Here is a 19,140-nt window from a genome sequence, read left to right as displayed (position 1 = left end):
CACGTTATTCATATGCATTTATATACTCTTTCAATCTACTATAATCTTGTTCTTTTATTTTGTTACTTTATACTGTAATATTAAATTGTGTTGCTTGATATTATTCATTTACTGTGCCTCAACATATTCATTTCCCTTATTCTATAATAAGTTAAGTAAGAATAACTCCTCGCCTTACCTTTAACGTCATTTGATTTATTTGACTTTTATGTGCATTCTCTTTTCTTTAATTCGTTTATATGCTACTCATTTAGATAAAATATAAATGTATATATATTATATTATTCATGACAATTATTACGTATTAATTATTATTATTATTATTTCACTACTATTATCATTTTTATTTTATTATTATCTTACTATTATTATTTTACTTTAATATTTTTCACATTTGCTAATTTATATTAAAATTTAAAGCTATTTATCACAGAAAGTAACTTGATTATTATTAGTCTAATAATTATAGAGGTATAAATCCGGAAGTTTCCGCTCGGCCTACGGATTTCTTTCAATCCTCTTTAATTCAAAGATAATGATTACGACTTTTAATCATATCAACGATTCAAAATCGATGTGACACAACCACTCAGTCGGTGCAATAGCTATCATCCTTGCCTGACGTCCATACCGGACGTAACACCTTGCTGCGGCAGGAGAGGATGTGCAGTTGTTTGGTTTAGGAATTGTGATTGTTTTCATCGTTCCAATAGCTTACGTACATATAAGCAATGAACAATTAGTCGCATTGCCATTAAGAAATCAGCTACGTATTGCATGTGCAGAAATTTGGCATAATATCATTCTTGCTACAATATAGTTACAGCAATTCTTGTTTTTTCTACGTGGCTATGGGCACCACTTCATAATATTGGTTCTGGGGTTTATGTAAAAACTATTTTACCTGTAAGTAACAAAAAATATTTTATTAAAATCTTTTATTATATTTTTTCATAGAATTCACCTGTATCAGGACCAACTGGTCTTTTGGAATATGATGTAATATACAAATTGAATAATTGTCCTGTGAAGCATAGTGAAGATTGGTACCATTTTATATTGCAAGCAGTACAGCATTCTACTCCTGGCTATTGTGTTAAGCAGTCATTTGTTCAGGTATTTTCCTTAAAAGATATTTACATCATGATTTTATTGTTCAGCGTCTAGTATTTGTATTATTGTTAGTTTCAATTATTACAACTTTGTTACATCTGTTATTTTGTAGGATTATGATGAGTCAGTACCAGCTAAACAAAAAACGAACAGTGCTGTGAATTGTTGTACAACTGACAGTGAAATAAATGACAATCTGTGTTTTGAATATATTGAAGGACCACAAATTGCTCCTCTTCACTTACCTCTGCATTCTTGCCTTTCAGTAAGGGCAATGCTTAAGCAGTCACAAAATTTCTGTCAAGCTAGTCACGAGTGTTTATCTCACGATACTCATTGTATGAAACCTTTAGACAATGTCACAAAAGTGGGTAGAAATAGAAAATATAATTTATTCTCTATATTATAGATTTTCAAAATTGTTACTTTTTTTTAACAATTTAAAACGATTTAAAATTACAGATTATACACATAAAGAGAAAAATGGACAAGAATATATTATTCTTGGGTCATCCAGTAGACATTTACAGGACTGTTGACGTATCAGGTTGGGTGCCAAAATAAAATTCTTTCTTTTATCCTGAATTACCCGAGTCCTTTGCGCTACTTTGTAAATATATTACAGTATTTTCAGCAGGATTGGCAATCATTAATATTGTACCTTGCTTCTTTCTGGATGGTCAATATATTCTGAATATAGTTGTGTTTTATTTATTAAACTCCATGCCACATAATAGAAATATCAGAAAAAGCACATTATTTACAATAACAAGTATAGGTACGTTACTTTTTATAACGAACTTAAATGTATTTACTTATTAATAAATTATTGTAAGTTAATCATACATTCTCATCTTTTCCATCATTCTTCACACATATGACATAATTTATAAAATAATCTTAACACCTGTCCACATATTAATAATAATAATGCCCTTTTTGAATTTATGTTCAAATTTACATAGAAACTTCTAACAAGATATTAAATTCTTTTATACGTAAATAAAAAATAGGCAAGTAAAAGTATCGTTATTATGCAAGTTAAGTATTAGTTTCATCCAGTTATAAAAATTATATTTTTAATATATATTACTATATAGCTGCCGGTAGTTAATTTTTACTTGGAAGAAATATGTATATACATAGATATAGATATATATATATATATATATATATATATATATATATATATATATATATATTTTTATATATATATATATATATATATATATATATATATATATATATATATATACCTATTTTTACATTATTTTGACTTATTTGTCTTGTAATTCGTCACAAAATTATTTTAACAGTGTAAAGAAAGATTTCCCATGCATATGTAAAATGCTAAATTTGTTATCGTTTTGCTGCTCCATCTGCATCCAATGCTGAAAAAAACATTTATATAATAAAAATTTATTCTGAACAGTATAAAACTAATAAACAATATGATAAATAACTATAAATTATTACTTGTTCAATAATTAATTTGAGTTACGAAATAGATACGTACATTATGCCATATTTTTGTTAGCATCAATACTTACTTTTTCCATCGCAAGCAACAATTTTTACTTTATCTACTATCGCAACCTCCTGAACCTCACGAAATTCAACATCATTTAGCATAAAAGTCCACACATTATCACAAAATCTATATGTGTTTAATTTGCCAGCCTGTACAATAAGTTAATTCATTTAAATTAGACTCTGAATATAATAAAGTCAAGTTAAACAAATTACACAAAACTGAAGAAATTTACCTTAAATGTAAGTCTTGATTTAACTCTCGTTGCAAGAGCTTGATTAATAGCTTTGTCAAATTGTAGTAACACCTTTATTGCAAGCTGTGGCGTTATTTGTCCATACTGAAATATATATCATCTCATTATTAGATACAATACAAATATGATTTTAATTGTATAAAGAATACATGAATCAGAATCTATTGCAAGAGTTACTTATTATCTTTTTAATTTTATAACGTAAATGAAATTTTTTATATAAGGAGCAGATTGTATTTTAACCAAATTTTATTTTTTGAATTAGAGATGTTCAGTGTTTTGCAAGACTTATATTTTAAGCTATACTACGATGTCCTGAAAGTATTTTTTCACCATCTATTTATATGCTGAAAAAAGTATAAACATTCAAAGTGCATTATGTCCTTTAACTAGAAACAAACAAAACGCATTTGTTTAACATTATTAGAAATAGTTTAGCAATTATATTTAACATTTTACATCTTTCTGATTGGTAAATTGTTATTTTCTATAAGACACGTGATTTTCTTGTGGCTTTCTTTCTCGTTTTCTGAAAATTATAAATTTTAGAGAAAACGCATTTTGAAAGTCTGCTCCTCATATGTAAATGATAAACTTAGCTAGCATAGTAAATTATATTATCGTTCATTGAAACAAATTATTTTTTCTTTATATACCACCTAAAATGCTAAATCTAACCTATGTATTAACATTATGTATACACCTGTATCAACTCATCAAGGCTCTCTTGTAGCGTGTTTCCTAATGTCGTATTTCTATACAATTGATAAGACATTTTGTCTGAAATCAGTGATGCAATTTCCAACCCACTTCCCGCTTGCAACTGTGATGCTAACGTGCACTAACCAGCACTAACGTGTCTCGTTGTCCAACACTGCGCTACAATCAAGAGGACTAGGGCCGGTATTCATAGTCAGTTCTTATATTCAAGACCGTCTTAAGTTCAGTCTTGAAGAGTTAGGGTCTGCGCACAATGGAGGAACAGATATTAGATATTAAAATATTAACCTATCAGATACCAGATACATCGGATACACGATTCTGATAGGTTAATATTTTAATATTTAATATCTGTTCCTCCATTGTGCGCAGACCCTTAGGGTCTGCGCACAATAGGAGAAATATTAGGAACAGATATTAAATATAAGAATTTTAACCTATCAGAACTGTGTACTGTGGAATGTGCGCTTTCTGACAGGTTAAAATTCTTATATTTAATATCTGTTCCTAATATTTCTCCTATTGTGCGTAGACCCTTACGAACCAATCAGAGGGCGCTTCAGCATCTTAAGGGTACAAACCCATCTAGGGGTGTGTTCAGATTCCCAACCTGACGACCCAGGGTTGAGTTATCTAGAGTTTCGATTCTAACTCGGCTGATTCACTCCGAGTAACAGGTGGCTCTGAACGGTTCGGGTTGTCATTTGGGTTAAAATATGGTGGCAAGGAATAAAAAGAAAGGAAAAAGATGGATTACGAAAAAAATATCATTGTGCTTATGGCCATTAATGTGACTGAACAACTGTTCAGATCAATATTCAGTGAAACATTGGAAAATAGTGATGAAGAGGAAGAGTTGGTCGAGGCATTTTTATTGGAAGCCCATCTAAGGCTACGTGGCCCATTGAGAAAAGCTATACGAATTGAAGGTTATGTAGAAGAGACAGTCCCAAGATTTAATACAAAACAATTCCGTGAACATTATAGAATGTTGCCTAGTACGTTCGAACTGTTAGAAAATCGTCTTCATCCTATTTTGGCAGGGGACCCTATTAATAATGGTTCTTCGGAACTCTTTTTGGTATTCTCAATTTCAAACTTGCCGCTAAAATACGCCGAGTAACTCTTTAACCGATGAAAAATGATGGGTTGAAAAGTCGACTCTAGAGTTAACGCAATTACTCTAACTTAGCGATCTGAACGCAGTCTACCGAGTCAAAAAATAATTACTCAGATACTATCTGAACGGGGTCGGGTAAATATTTCTACTCTGAGTAAGGAATCTGAACACACCCCAGTGGAATAGCGTAACGCGGAACGAGAGCAGAACCAATAACGAGCATTTCGTGTTTCTAGAGAATCTCGTGATTGGTTCTACTCTCGTTCCGCGTTACGCTATTCCGCTGCATGGGTTTAGGCCGGGTTCACACCTTGACGGAAAAGCGGAAAGCGGAAGAGCAGATAACCGATTAGAACTCACTTTGGTAGTAAATAGTACAAAACTAACAGAAAGTTAACTACCTGATATTGGCTACTGCTTTTCCGCTTTCCGTTTTTCCGTCAAGGTGTGAATCCTCCCTTACACCCTAAAACTTTCAGTTTAGGCAAGTTGTCGACAAGCCAGTCAGATAAAAAATCTCATCGATAAGCGCTATCCTTCTTTCAGTTCGATGGGACTGCCGTTTTTCGATTAAATTTCACATTTTATGTGACATTTTCATTTTTCACAAGTTCACATAAAATTTTTCACTTTTCACTATTCACGCTAGGGAAAAAGTTTCATGATCGATATCCAGAGATTGGTCGGCGGCCTCTTTCGTTCTCAACTGTGATTGGTCAATTCGCATACTGATTACATTGGCCTGGTTACTTTCTATTAAATCATCTTAATTTCAGCGATATTTGTAAATGTATATACAATAAACGTATTTAGTTAAACATTTTGATGCGTATTGTATCAATTTTATACATCATTCTTTAAATACATTGCTGAAATTAAGATAATTTAATAGAAAGTAACTAGTTAGTACGCGTATCAAGTGCACGATGTAAACCAGGCCATTGAACAAGGATAAATGAGACTCCAATGAGATTCCGAGTTGGCAGAATTGAGTTTTGGAACGCATTTCTGACGGTCAAAACGTTGTGTCATCAAGTTGTATCAAGCTGATCAAGCATGGCAGTAACCGTGGCAGTGAAAGATCTTAACACTTTTCTCAGTCAAAAACAAAACGTTGCTGACAAGGAGTTGGCCGCAGAATGGGCGCAGCTCGAGGAACTGTACAGCAAACGGTAATATGATATTTTCTGCGAAAGAATTTCACAGGATAATGGAATGTAATGATTTTAAACTTTCTCGGTGACTTGCAGGCTTTGGCATCAGTTAACGTTGAAACTGGAGACGTTTGTAAAACATCCAGTGCTGCAACAGGAAGATAATCTCGTGCAACTCTACGTCAACTTCTTGTCGACCTTTGAAAATAAGTGAGCACTACCAATTAACTTATGGCTGCATTCTGTTGCACGCGTGATGTGCACAAAGTTTCATTTTATTTTTATTTAACGTTCTGCGAACAATAAGGATAAAGTGATACCTGATGCGCATTATGCGTACAATGGAATTCAGCCTATATTTCAAAAATAGCATTAAAACCTTATGTGATGTGTAACATATCTTTTCATTCTCTATTTATACTAATGTGTGTGTTGTTCTTTGTTAATCCCATTAAGATTTTTTTTTTTTTTTTTTTTTTTTTTTTTTTTAAATAAATTCTATTGATGAGATTCTTTATGTTTTTGAAGAATAAATCCATTGTCGTTGGTGGAGATACTGGCCCATGTAGTCCCACAATTACAAGATAATCAAGATGCGATTAAATTCTTGGAGAAAACAGAGACAAAGGTCCAAAGCAATAATGAAGCTGTGGCCCTTTGTAAGGTTCTCAAGGGTCAAATTCTGTTGGATAAACTCAACAATCAGGAACAAGCGAAGAAGATTATAGAGGAAGTTGAAGCTATGTTAGATAACGCTGATGGCATTACGACGGTTCATGGACGCTTTTACCTTCTTGCCAGTCGATTATACAGATTGCAGGGCAAACACGCAGAATATTATCGTACAGCATTAAGGTACTTTTACACGTATTGTAATGATTTTGCCTAGATGTAATCGAGGTAATTTTGTCTCTTAAAAGCACAAACGAGTAAAAAATTGCGCATGTATGAAGAACGTTGGGGAATCAAACCTGTATTCGCAGATTGTTAATCTAACGACAGAGTGCAGAGCAACTAAACGCTTTTCCGTACACGTATTTTTACACATAACATATATAAACTAATTAGGAAAAGATTGACCAAAATCTGTGAATTTTTTGTATAATTGATTATGTGATCTTTCTCATCAAATGTTCTCCTTATCATTAAGGTATCTGGGTTGCATCGAATTAAGCAGCTTAAACAGACAAGAGCAAGAACAACATGCTTTCTTTCTCGGACTTGCGGCGCTTCTGGGCGAAGGCGTCTATAATCTCGGAGAATTATTAGCGCATCCAGTCTTGGAATCGTTAAAAGGCACACCAAACAACTGGCTCGTCGATTTATTGCAAGCTTTTAATGCCGGTGATATCGTTGCGTTGGAGAGATTGAAGCCACAATGGAGTAAAGTAGCTGATTTAGCGGCGCAGGAATTAAAATTGAGACAAAAAATCTCATTGTTGTGTCTCATGGAAATGACTTTCAAGCGACAAGCTAACAACCGGTGTGTGTAATTCAAATATTTCAGTTATGAATACACAGTACTCATAAAATTGCTTTCACTTTGGTCATATTCTTTTTGCATGTGATGAGCGATAAAGATGGAACGAAACTAACAGCGTGTATAAATTTTTGCAAATTTAAATGATTTCCTTAATAATAATTATTATTATTATTAAGAAAATTATTTAATTATTATTAATTATTGTCATCATCAATATTATTATCGTTTCTCTTATTTAGACAACTGACATTCACGGAGATCTCTCAAGAGACACGTCTACCTCTTGGCGAAGTGGAATTGCTAGTAATGAAAGCTCTTGCCCAGGGTCTCGTGCGAGGTGCCATAGATCAAGTGGCGGGCACTGTCAATATGACTTGGGTGCAACCACGTGTCCTAGATCGCAGCCAAATCGCCGGAATGGTACAACGTCTTGATGGGTGGTGCAAAGATGTTAGCTCGATGGAGAAACTCTTGGAATCAAGGGCCTCTGAAATCCTCACTCTCTGAGAATACAGATCACTTTCGGTTTACTATGTCGTTTGTTGTGTCAGCTGAATGTTGGTTCGCATACTCACAATTATAAAATCAGTTTCTTGACAAGTCGCTAATAAATACAAATAAATTATTTGTTACATGTGCACTTGTGGACATAATCCTTTATATCTGTCTTTTCTCTTCTTTCGATTGAAAAAACGAAGAAAAGGTTGATATTAATTGCAATCTTTTTTTTTTATATATTAAATTATAGGAAGATACAAAATAGAAACAAGAAGTAAATGTTTTATTTGGAAATTGGTGAAAATACATCGTTTTAATTATCAGTGCGTTTTATGTTGGTAAATATCGGTAATGAGTGCTAATGCTGTCCTCTTTTGTATAATATTAAGTACCTATACTTAAATACAATATATGACTTGTACAATTTTAAGTAAAAATAGCATATAGCAAATATATTACTAGTCCTATTTACAATTGTCTTATACGTATTACATGTAACGAGTAAACGATCAAGCAATGAATTGGGGATTGGCAACAATCTTGCATATTCTTATAATAAATATATAAAAGCTAAAAAGTGATTGAATGTATGCCTTACAAACTTTTTCCACAATTTGAGCACATGATTCTGTACACTCGGAAGCTTTTTCAGATTTTCGTCAACTTCGATCCTTATTAAGAAAGAATTTGTTTTTAAAAATTGCCAATATCATCGTTTATCTTTTTAATTAAAAAAATTAAGTACATTTTTAGTTTCAAAAATTAATTGTGGACGCACAGTTAAAAGTACCAAACGAAGATCCATACGTTTAAGTATACGCTTATTCTATATCACATGATTGACTTTTTTCACTCTCGATTTTTTCTCCTTGCTCACATTGTGTATTGTATACATGCAATGCACATATTGCATTGAGGTTAGCGAGGGGCAGCGGGTTGCATTATTTCGTGATGTATGAAATAATGACTTTACACACGCGCGCACACTCCCTCCCTCCCTCTCTCTCTCTCTCTCTCAAAATTAAGAGTTATTCGCTGCTCGTCAAAATTAATACCATCAGTTAGGATCGATGGATTGAACGAAGCGAGCTACCTATGTAGCAAAATGTTATATAAATTTGCGGATGTGTATCGTCTCCCTTATTCAATCTTGCTCTTTCAGTCTATATCCATAGATTTTCTCTTTAAGATGTTATCCGAGCCTGGTAATCCAGACATGAGAAACTTCTCTTTCAGATATACGTAGTTCTTCAATCTGGAGGCAGCATAATCCTAAAACATGTAACAATGTCTATATGTTGAAATAGATTCAACTAGAAGCGTCATCCAAAATGAGGACGAACCAAAACCAAAAATACATACCCAGTAGCCGAATGGAATCTGTGAAAGTTTCGCGTTTACGATGCTCCAGAGACCCCAAAATAAGTGACTAGCTAACAAGAATATCCTTACTTCCGTCATGATGCGCTCTTCTTCCAGAGATCCTTCTTTGCCCAATGTTCTTAGGTAGGCTCTTATGAAGTTGAGCTGTCGAGAGAAAAAACACTTTGTAAAAATTGTACAAAGAGAAGGCGTAGAGAGTTACCCTACACTCATGTACTTTGATTTATTTAATAACTTTTTTTATATGTATATATAATCTTTTGATACATTTATCAAGTAACTATCTTCGAATATAAATTTCATTCCTCTTAATAAATTTCAATCTCTTGATAAAATTCATTCGTATATTAAAAATACTCATTGTGAGATATATGAAACTATACAGTAACTCTATAGTTTATCACCGAAATAACTTTTACGACACATTAAGAACATTGTACACAGTAATATGAATAAATTAGACATACACAAAGCTCGAATCGCTAACAAATGAGATATAAATATCAGGCATTTAAACAAATATAAAAGGAATAATTTAAGATGCATGACGAAGTAAAGTATATAGAAACGATGCGCGTTTTATCTGTGTAAAGAAATAAAATGATCCATATGATAATTGTTCACGCCTATTTGTTACTGTCAGAGAAGATAAGTATCTTCTAATTATTTAAAGATTCCCATTCAACATTTCACGATAAATTATCGTCAGTAGCCTGAATCGTGTTTGAAAAACCGTTTGCGAACTTAGATATGAATTCAGCACGTATTATAATTACGCGTGTCAATTAAAGTGCTCCAATGGAAGATAATGCACTTTTAATAGCACAGCTATCCCGAAAAGATACGTTCGAAAGAGTACGCAGGCTATGAATTGACTAGTGAGGAGAGTGTACAGGTACTCTAGAATCGTAGATGAGCGGATTGGTGCTGCCAAGATGGTGGTACCGGTGGCACCCTGGTTCCAAAAATGTAGAGCACCCACAAAGTCGGGATCCATCACAGCACAGACACAGTTTCACATTGCCGGCAGATTTTTTCTCTGTTTGCAGGCATCAGCCTTGTCTTGATGGATTGCAGTCCTGTGAAACTAATATATACACACGCAGCACACGCCAAGCCGACACCCTACCTACTGTGTTGTCCTGGTACAGTACCGAATAGCATAATAATTGGCAACCGAAAAGAGTTGCCTTACCGCGTCTTTACTATATATGTATAATATCGTAAAATTTCGACAAATAATTTATTATTACGTAACATTTTTACGACGATTTACATAAAATGCATGGATTATTTTTAAATATATATTTGTATCTCTGTGTGAATCAGATGCAAATAAATATCAATCATATTGTAATCGTGAAAAACAAAACATAAAAAAAATAATTTCTTACCTATTTACAAGAAAGTATGTGAAATTGTCGATATGAATTGCTATGAGAAGTTTCCCGTTGTTTACTACAATTTTCCTTTTTGATTTCATGCCTAATGTATGTATGTACATACTTATCTTTTATTTATGAACATATTATCAACGATTTAATCCGCTTATGAAAAAACTCATGATATGATAACACTGGATGAAACGTATTGAACAGATATCTTACCCGGATTACATACTTGATCGCGCCCAAGTCTTTCTTTAATTCGTGCTTACCTTTTGCTCCTTCGTGGGACCAGCAGCCGGACGTTCGTGAAAGAAAGGATATTCTTGCGCTGTATAGTCGTATTGCCATTCGGCGAAATGATTGGCGATATCAAATCCTCGGTAGTTGTAGGAACAATATTCGAAGTCAATGAGTACTAACTTGGGCTTTCGCGTATTTTGGAGCAGGAGTATATTTCCCTCTTGCATGTCATTGTGACAGAATGTAACCGGATATTTTTGCTGCGTTACAAATGTTCTGAAAATGGAAATGATATTAGTTCACCCTCCATTTATGATTATGTTTCAAGCTCGACAATATTCGATCCAATTTACATTTTATACAACTACTATAAGATGTATAAAATAAAACTATAAGATATTTAATATTTACATACATATTATTATCAAGGTATCTCAAAATCTAACCTCGACCGTATTCTCCTTTACTTATTGTCTTACTTTGTTCATTTATATAGCAGTCTAATGAAACTTATTGCTGGAAATTAGAATGTCATCGTCTTCTCTATAAACTCCATACTTACTTGAGCCAATTGATTTCGTGCTCAAAATTGATACATTTTATCGTGCTAATATTCTCCAGTTGCTGAGTATCAATGTCCTCGTTGTCAATGTTCTCGAGAATGTCTGTCGTCGTGTTGAGCCAATTATTCATTGTGTCCCATATCCAGGTGGGCTCTTTGCTAATTGGTATCTGCATCGTATGTGTCTGTCCCATCTTTTCCGCGATCAGTAGACTCAAGATTGAATCCGACAGTTCCTTCGTAATCAAAGGTCGAGCTGGGATGTATTCCTCTATACGGCCACCAGGAAACACTCCGTGCAGCTTGGGACCCAGTTTCCTTTCGGATAACAAGGTGAAGATGACGGATTCTGTGATGAGTCCTTCTAAGGCTCTTTCTCCATGCACCTGCCCATAAAGACGTAGCAAAACTTGACGAGGTTCTCCCCTAATCGGAACCGTTCCTTCAGGAAGCTGGACGTTGTACAGCCAATTACTTAAACCACCACTGAAAGTAATTATACGTATTTTATCTCACCTGCCTGTTGTTTTATCATAACATAATGTGTAGCATACGCATTTAAGACTACGTTTAGGAAACACACTGTCAGCACTATTGCACCGTCCTTTTTTTTTATATCTAATGAACGATAATAAAATAGAATGACACATAAACCGATAGCATTCTCTCAGAAAACAACCTGAATGCCTTTTCAAGCAGACATCACAACGAGTCACGATAATGTCAAAATGAATTGTTATTCGTTAAAAAATAACTCTTAATAGTCATTTTGGAGCCATTCTGACATCACTTCAATGACTTGTGTTCTACTTAGGATGTTACACCTACATATGTTCTATGTATAAATATTATCAGGATGATGTCATGTATGGATGCTTTTCATTTGGTGATACAAGTCGACACAAGTGTTGTTCTACCTTTGGGTACTTCCCAAGGATACAATATAACACAATATGAATCACATTGCATCCTTGCTGTTCAGCAACATTTTAAAAAGGAAACGATTCATTGTCTGTTACACTCTGTGTCCTTGCTCACCCTCTGTACATTATTCGCTGAATATCGAAAGAAAATAAGTCACTGCTTGTGTCAATGAAAAGCAACTTCTTTGTACGAAAATACAAATATAAAAATTTCACAAACCTAACGCGTTTGAGGACGATATTTTCCGCTGTAATGTGCTTCCATACACCGTGCAAGTAATCTCGACAGATTCTTGCAGCGGTTTCCCTCATCTCAGGATTCTTCTCCGACATCTGTCACAAAAAAAGAAGATGTCACAATTAATTGCAATTAAAGCTAAATGTATAGAAGAAATCGTATCTTCTAATTGTAATTTCTTAAAACTAGACCACAATTTTCTCTCACCGACTACAGATAATTCATCTAAACGATTACTCGGCAAGGAAGGTATATATGTAACAAGAGTAACCAAGAATCTGAGACGTGCGACACAATTACTGAGATTGTTTGTCCGTTTGTTTGTTCAACGGACTTGTGATAATTATATATGGAGCAAATACTGTAAGAGTATCATGCCAAAGAGGCGATCGTGCATACGTAATCGAGATCATCTGCTGTTGACAGGAAAACGCAAACCAACGCATGCGTATGCATCATGACGTCACGTTATTTAGACAGTGGATCTCAATAATGCGCATTTCACAGGCTGCAACCTTGAATGTTTAAAGCTAGCTATTTCCTAGTCACTATGTAGTAGGTTACGAATTCAAAACTAATTGTAAGAATCTCTGGCTTCACACAGACGCGACAAATAAAGAATTCGCAGAAAAACAAATGAATGTCATTCTCTGTCGTTTTCTTATGATGAGAGTTACCTACTTTTACGTCAGCCCTTGACTGTGTGAATATACATATAAATATATTGGTGAACGCGGAGATCCTATAATCCTGTATATTTTTAGATGTAAAAAAAAAAAAGGGAGACAAAAATAATTACTTTCCACTCCATGTACTTGCTACCGTACCTTCTTCTTCTTCTTCTTAAGCATCATTGCGTATTAGAATCAATTAAGTTTTTCACAGAAGGATATAACTTAAACAATTAGTCGAAATTACGAAATAAGCAGCAAGTAGAGCACTCAAATTTCTACCAAAATGTACAATATAGATTGATTTTAATTTCGATTTAACTCAATCTCATTTTGTTTTCCTAATTTTTAGAATTACAATTTAAGAAGATAAATACAAATAAATTGAGAGAGAGAAAGAGAATACAGATTAAAATTAATAATCCTACATTAGTATATAAATTAATCTATACATTTTAGAGTAGGACATAAGTCTTTCTGCTATAAATACTAAATTATAAGCTTCCAGTGTATATTGTCAAACATCAAATCATCTTGCACATAAAGAGACCGCCATTTATTATATATGTATAATCTGCTATTTAATGTAAAATATATGTAAATGTATGTACATACTTGTGTTAAACAAATGAGTTATTAGATTTTTTTCTTGCAATGTTTATATGATTTCAGGTTTTACCACTTGTGTGTCACAGCTAATAAGTCTTTATGATCATGAATGTACTCAGAATTGCAATCAGAGTAAAAATTTATTTATATCTTCTCACAAAATTTATTAGAATATTTATATTAAGTCTTCGAGAATCTTTATATAACGAATTTCCTTACAAATAATACATAATAAATAAGCCACGAATTGGACAATGAGCATTTAACTTTTCATCGTAAAAATGATTTTCATAATCAAATTGTTTCTCCATGCTAACTTTGAGTAAGGGGTATGTATAAGTGTCCCCCTCCTTGCAGACACACACCTATGTTTATAATTCTGTATAAAATCTTTATAAAAAAATAAAAAAACCAAATAAACGCCGATACTGATAATAATCTCTTTTTATGTGATATTGAGCATTTCTTGACCACATTTTTTACTTATGTTCCGCTTGTTATTGCACAAGAAGAATTTGCATTTCTCGCATTTTTATTGAATTTTGGGGGAAGAAAAAATACATGACGCAGAGCATAATAGAAGGTGCAAGTAATCTCCTATACTTGAATTGCTTATTAAAAAAATGACGCAAAAGATAACTGATGAATAAACGTTAATTAATTCAACAAAATTTAAAAGTACATGCAGGATATATGTAACTTCTTCCAAAAACCAAATGACGTTGTGGAGAGTTAAAATAAATCGATGATGTCTCTACTTTATATTTTTCTACTCTCTGTTAATGCTTCGTGCAACATTTAGAAATTTTTCTTTTTTTTTTATCTTCTTCTGCAGACGCGAACTTGAATATTATATCGCGGGAATATTATTCCACTCTTAAATCGATTTCTTATCTACAAATTCTTTTATCTCTGATTTTTTATCTTTACATATTTATTTCTTTAAATTTCAATAATTTAATCAATTCACATAAAAAAACTATTAACAACTTTCTATTCTCAATGTCTTTTGTTTCAAATCTTTAATTTTAAATCTTAATTATTTTATCAACACTTTCCATTTAGTAGTTGCGTAATCTTTTTCTAAGAAACATAATAAGGAATTAAAACGAGATTACATAAAGACATTTCGCGTTATTATACATTTAATACGAATTCGATTTTTTTCTCCTTTAACAAATATATCAAAGATTTTTTTCGGTATACGGTTGCAAAGGGAAAATACTTTCGAGAACCAGACTTTTCTATTCTTCTCTATTTCTATGATTATCTATCCGTTTACGAACGAATTTATAGAATGAAACTTATGCATTCTACCCAATATGTTTTCGTTTCGGGACAGATATAGAACAGAATTAAAGTTTTCGTCATACGACAGGATTAAAGTACATATCTCATCACGTTGCATGCAGTTTTGGCTTTGCATATTGCAGCATACGTTTAAACTTTAAATGATAAATACACACACACTCTCTCTCTCTCTCTCTCTCTCTCTCTCTCTCTCTGCGCCTAGATAAATAAATAAAAAGTTTGCAATTTGTGCGCAGTTCAAGAATTTGCAACGTCTATGAATGGCCATAAGATCTCAGACTATTTTTGTAATTTTCAATATCTATCTCGATATGCTTGTTGTCAAGGATAAAAACAATACTTATTCTGAAGATTGGATACGAACTAGACTATCGTACGACATTTTTCAAGTCTGTTAATTGGCTATAAGATAGAAAGATTCGAGAACCTCTCTGTCCTGCAGCCAATTAACACGCTGGAAAAATTTGTCATATATGTATATACGATCAATATAATATTAGCCCTAGATTTCTAGAGGAATATTGTGATTATCGGATGATAGATAAGCGACAATCGATAAGCAGCAACATTCTGCGAGAGAGTGCAAAAATTATTTAAGCCCCATTCATCCATGCACACTATGCAATAAATGTGTACATTTCATCAGAAATATTCTACGTTTCATAATAAATTATTTATTTCATTATAAACACAAGTGCAAATTTTATGCAGAATTGTTGAAACACTTTAGACATACTGAAAAAATCTACATTTTCTCTAGAATTATATATGTAAATTTTAAAATATTCCAATATTTTTAAAATTTCTCGCATTATAATTTCTGATAAAAAATCTTATAAAATATAAAGTTTAAGGTATTTTTTTAGAAATTATAAGATTTGAAAAATGTTAGAATATTTGACAATAATTCATATATTAACGATCCTACAAAAGATAATGTATTAAACTTTTTCACAAGCTTTTTCAATACTCCTGCTACAATTTGTATTAAAAAATCTGAGAACTTTTCTAAATAAAAGATTGTAAAATTGTTCAAAAATTTTGAAAAGTTCTGAATTTTATATGATCTGCACCTATAAAATTATAAGATACGTCGAGAAAGGAAAGAAAGAGGACAGAGAAAGCGTAATAATTAAAGGAATTAAAAAACAGTATTATAATTTTAACGGATCAATTAATTAATTAATGTATTTCTTTTACAGCTTTGAAGAAATTGAGCAGCTTGAAAAAGCGCAACATTTTAAAGATCCGCAAAACAGTATTAATTCCAATGAGTAAACATATACAATAAAATATATTTTTATTTTAGTTTCTCGAGGAAATCGAGCAGATAAGATGGAAAAGCGCGGTGCCTTAAAGAATCGGAAAACTGCATTAATTCCAATGAATAAACACGTATCTTTTTTAACTTGGGGTAAATCGAGCGGAATAAAAATGAGGCGGAAAAGCGCAGGTATCTTAAAGGGTTGGAAAATAGCATCAGTTTCCAATGGATAAACACGTCTTTTTTTCTTCAGCTTCAGAGAAATCGGATAGATTAAAAATGACGCGGAAAATTACGCCGATCTTAAAGGATTTTTTAATAGTTAATCGGAAAACAACACACACAAGATTCCAACACATATTTTGAAAAGAAAAACAAGTATATTAAGTAAAAGTGATTGGGAAAGCGTAGCATCTTAATATAACAATTAAAGAACAGCATTAATTTCAGTATAAATAAACATAAATTCTTTCTATATAATTTCGGAGAAACATATGAGAGTAAATTAATGCTCGTTTCCATCAATATAGATTAACTTTAATCTCGGTTCAATTTTTATAGCGTTTTTCCACTGAAAAAATTAGTGCAACACAAATACAATTGAGTGCAAATCAATTTTTATATAGTTTCAATTTTAACATATAATTTATTCCTTTTAATAATAAGAAAAATAAAATAGGCGATAGTTTCGAAATCAAATACACTTTGATTTGATTCGAATTTGAACTATTCGCAGACTTCTGTAATTAAAAAATGGTTAAATTATTTATTAATACTATAAATTAATTAATTTGCATTCAAATGCACTCAGGGTCCAGTATTATTAGTTTTCTCAGTGGAGAATGCTTTATTACTCATTAACTAGCTTTTTCTAATTCTATGAAAAACTGGAGAAAAAATGAGTAGTAAATTGAACCGATTAAAGTTAGTCTACATCAGTGGTGGAAACGGGTATAAACTGAGACTCAGGTATGAAAAAATAATCTTAGAGCCCTATACCTAAATGAATGTTTTTCTTTAGCATTGGGGAAATCGAAAAAAATGCAACGCAAAAAGAATCATTATTGCAAGGTCGGAGGAGCGTGTGTTTTCCGGGAAGCAATTAAGTCCCTAATAGGTGCATGTTACGTGGACTAGAAAAAATGATGTCGAGCAGTGAGAGAAAAATGTACTAAATAATAGAGTTTGAACAGTACTATAATATTTATTTATGATGGGTAAATATCTGTTGAAAAATAATAATAATTTAATCAAACTCTAATAATTCTTGTATTAAATAAATATATATATATTTATATTTATTAAATATTAAAAAAAATATTTATATTAAAATGTATTATACAATATTTTTCTCACCGCAGCGCACTTTTTTCTTTACAGCTGCAAGAAAATTAGACAGATTAAAAGTAAAGCAGAAAAACATAGCATTTTAAAAGACTACTGGGAAACCGCAGCAACTCCAAATGAATGCTTAATTTTTAAATTTTGGAAAAATCGAACAGATTAAAAATAAGAGTAGAAAATCGTGGCATCTTAAAGAATTGCAAAACAACATTAATTCCAATGAATAAACATGTATTTCTTTTTACTTGTGAAGACATTGGATAAGTTAAAAATGAGGCGGAAAATGCATTGAAAAACAGCCTTAAGGCATCGCGATTACAAATGTGTATTTTTCTTCACCTTTGAAATTAAATTAAAACGTAAAAAGAAAATAAGAAGCAAAAAAAGTCAAGGTCGGAAGAATGTTTTCCGGGAAGCGATTAAAGGCAGATGATTATATTAATGTCCATTTCTACCAATGCAGTTTAATAAAAGAGTTATATATGTATATATTAAACTCTTCGTTTCTTTCTTTAACTTTAACAATTAGAAAAAAAAAATGAAGAGCAAGTCTAACCGAGATTAAAGTTAATTTACATTGATTACAAAAATGAACTTAATCTCCGCGCGCGAACGGATAAGTGTCATCTATACATAAGCGATAGGAAAAATTAATTGTTTCGTGCAATTAACGAGAAACATTTTAAGAATTGTGTGTAAATGAACAATATTACAAGTACGTTAAAATACCTTGTATTCGGTGTCCTCGATACCCATGTCGAAATCTCGTCGGATGCACTACGAATGACTGCGAATATAGACTGACTGAAACGACTGGCTCACCGCTTCAGAAAGAGAAAGAGAGAAAACAATAGAAAGTTGGCGATCCTCTAACGATGTGTGGTACACACCTGGCACTAATTCTAGCACTGCCGGCACGATGAGCGCGACTTTATGAGCTAGCCGTAATTACGAGACGCGTCACCGGATAAGATAATATAATATAATGCGTGGATATGCTAGAATGAGCTCGCGGTTGACGTTATATTAATAACGTCGGGACAAGTCAAAGGGATCGGAAACTTACACCTATACGGAAAAGTTTGTTAAAGTCGTATCGTCAGGTATTTCACCATCGACGTGGAACTCGATCGACACGCAGCAACGAATAAACTCTGCTCGCGAAAATAATTTCGCTTATATATATATATATATATATATTAAGGTGTCGTGAAGATGAGTATAATTAAGAGTGCACGCTTGGTTCTAATAAAAATTCTCTAAAAACTCAACATCACTCCGAAAGGCGTAAAACACCCTAGTTCGCTCGACTCGCTTGGAATGACGCATTCG

At 32.6% G+C, this 19,140-nt stretch overlaps 4 protein-coding genes across 7 annotated transcripts; 2 read left to right on the top strand and 2 right to left on the bottom strand.

Annotated features, from left to right (window-relative positions):
* Nucleotides 1–807: 807 nt before the first annotated feature.
* On the top strand, nucleotides 808–2,434 carry LOC108773550 (membrane-bound transcription factor site-2 protease-like; the record flags this gene model as incomplete). Its single annotated transcript, XM_018539389.1, has 6 exons — nucleotides 808–888; nucleotides 958–1,116; nucleotides 1,226–1,480; nucleotides 1,576–1,660; nucleotides 1,739–1,891; nucleotides 2,430–2,434. Coding segments are annotated over 6 exons (738 nt in total), but the record flags the coding sequence as incomplete, so codon positions are not given.
* Nucleotides 2,405–3,745, bottom strand: LOC108773581 (transcription initiation factor IIA subunit 2). The gene is made up of 4 exons (XM_018539433.1): nucleotides 3,604–3,745; nucleotides 2,880–2,984; nucleotides 2,664–2,793; nucleotides 2,405–2,504 (listed from the first exon to the last, which is right to left on the bottom strand). Exons 1-4 carry the CDS (start codon nucleotides 3,673–3,675, stop codon nucleotides 2,473–2,475), a joined length of 339 nt encoding a protein of 112 aa, XP_018394935.1. The 5' UTR covers nucleotides 3,676–3,745; the 3' UTR covers nucleotides 2,405–2,472.
* Nucleotides 3,746–5,796: 2,051 nt separating this feature from the next.
* On the top strand, nucleotides 5,797–8,010 carry Rpn9 (regulatory particle non-ATPase 9). The gene is made up of 5 exons (XM_018539451.1): nucleotides 5,797–5,912; nucleotides 5,991–6,104; nucleotides 6,423–6,749; nucleotides 7,045–7,377; nucleotides 7,617–8,010. The coding sequence occupies exons 1-5, from the start codon at nucleotides 5,797–5,799 to the stop codon at nucleotides 7,882–7,884; spliced, it is 1,158 nt and encodes a 385-aa protein (XP_018394953.1). The 3' UTR covers nucleotides 7,885–8,010.
* A 129-nt stretch (nucleotides 8,011–8,139) lies between these two features.
* LOC108773597 (choline/ethanolamine kinase) lies at nucleotides 8,140–19,113 on the bottom strand. 4 transcript variants are annotated; one of them, XM_018539453.1, is made up of 7 exons: nucleotides 18,699–19,113; nucleotides 18,538–18,632; nucleotides 12,592–12,704; nucleotides 11,449–11,934; nucleotides 10,916–11,162; nucleotides 9,238–9,402; nucleotides 8,140–9,147 (listed from the first exon to the last, which is right to left on the bottom strand). In XM_018539453.1, the coding sequence occupies exons 2-7, from the start codon at nucleotides 18,562–18,564 to the stop codon at nucleotides 9,034–9,036; spliced, it is 1,152 nt and encodes a 383-aa protein (XP_018394955.1). In that variant the 5' UTR covers nucleotides 18,565–18,632; nucleotides 18,699–19,113; the 3' UTR covers nucleotides 8,140–9,033. The 4 variants fall into 4 exon arrangements, with proteins under 4 accessions (XP_018394955.1, XP_018394956.1, XP_018394954.1 ...); XM_018539454.1 differs by having other exon boundaries at nucleotides 18,875–19,113; XM_018539452.1 differs by having other exon boundaries at nucleotides 18,538–19,113.
* Between the last annotated feature and the right edge of the window lie 27 nt (nucleotides 19,114–19,140).

This window comes from Cyphomyrmex costatus, unplaced genomic scaffold (genome assembly GCF_001594065.2).
Source record: "Cyphomyrmex costatus isolate MS0001 unplaced genomic scaffold, Ccosl1.0 scaffold214, whole genome shotgun sequence".
Taxonomy (NCBI): Eukaryota; Metazoa; Arthropoda; class Insecta; order Hymenoptera; family Formicidae; genus Cyphomyrmex; species Cyphomyrmex costatus.
The sequence above is the reverse complement of the archived record's forward strand: the minus strand, read 5'-3'. Positions and strand labels throughout refer to the sequence as shown.

What these genes read in the sequence shown, in the direction of transcription:
- LOC108773581 (XM_018539433.1), bottom strand. Translation starts at nt 3,675, where the DNA reads ATGTCTTATCAATTGTATAGAAATACGACATTAGGAAACACGCTACAA. An exon ending in GCCTTGATGAGTTGATACAG is followed by an intron (nt 2,985 to 3,603) that starts GTGTATACATAA and finishes TATATATTTCAG; the next exon opens with TATGGACAAATAACGCCACA. An exon ending in TGTTGCTTGCGATGGAAAAA is followed by an intron (nt 2,505 to 2,663) that starts GTAAGTATTGAT and finishes TGTTTTTTTCAG; the next exon opens with CATTGGATGCAGATGGAGCA.
- LOC108773597 (XM_018539452.1), bottom strand. Translation starts at nt 18,564, where the DNA reads ATGGGTATCGAGGACACCGAATACAAG. An exon ending in TCGAGGACACCGAATACAAG is followed by an intron (nt 12,705 to 18,537) that starts GTATTTTAACGT and finishes TTTTTGTGACAG; the next exon opens with ATGTCGGAGAAGAATCCTGA. An exon ending in GTCCCACGAAGGAGCAAAAG is followed by an intron (nt 9,403 to 10,915) that starts GTAAGCACGAAT and finishes TTCTCTCGACAG; the next exon opens with CTCAACTTCATAAGAGCCTA.
- Rpn9 (XM_018539451.1), top strand. Translation starts at nt 5,797, where the DNA reads ATGGCAGTAACCGTGGCAGTGAAAGATCTTAACACTTTTCTCAGTCAA. An exon ending in TATTATCGTACAGCATTAAG is followed by an intron (nt 6,750 to 7,044) that starts GTACTTTTACAC and finishes CTTATCATTAAG; the next exon opens with GTATCTGGGTTGCATCGAAT. An exon ending in AAGCGACAAGCTAACAACCG is followed by an intron (nt 7,378 to 7,616) that starts GTGTGTGTAATT and finishes TCTCTTATTTAG; the next exon opens with ACAACTGACATTCACGGAGA.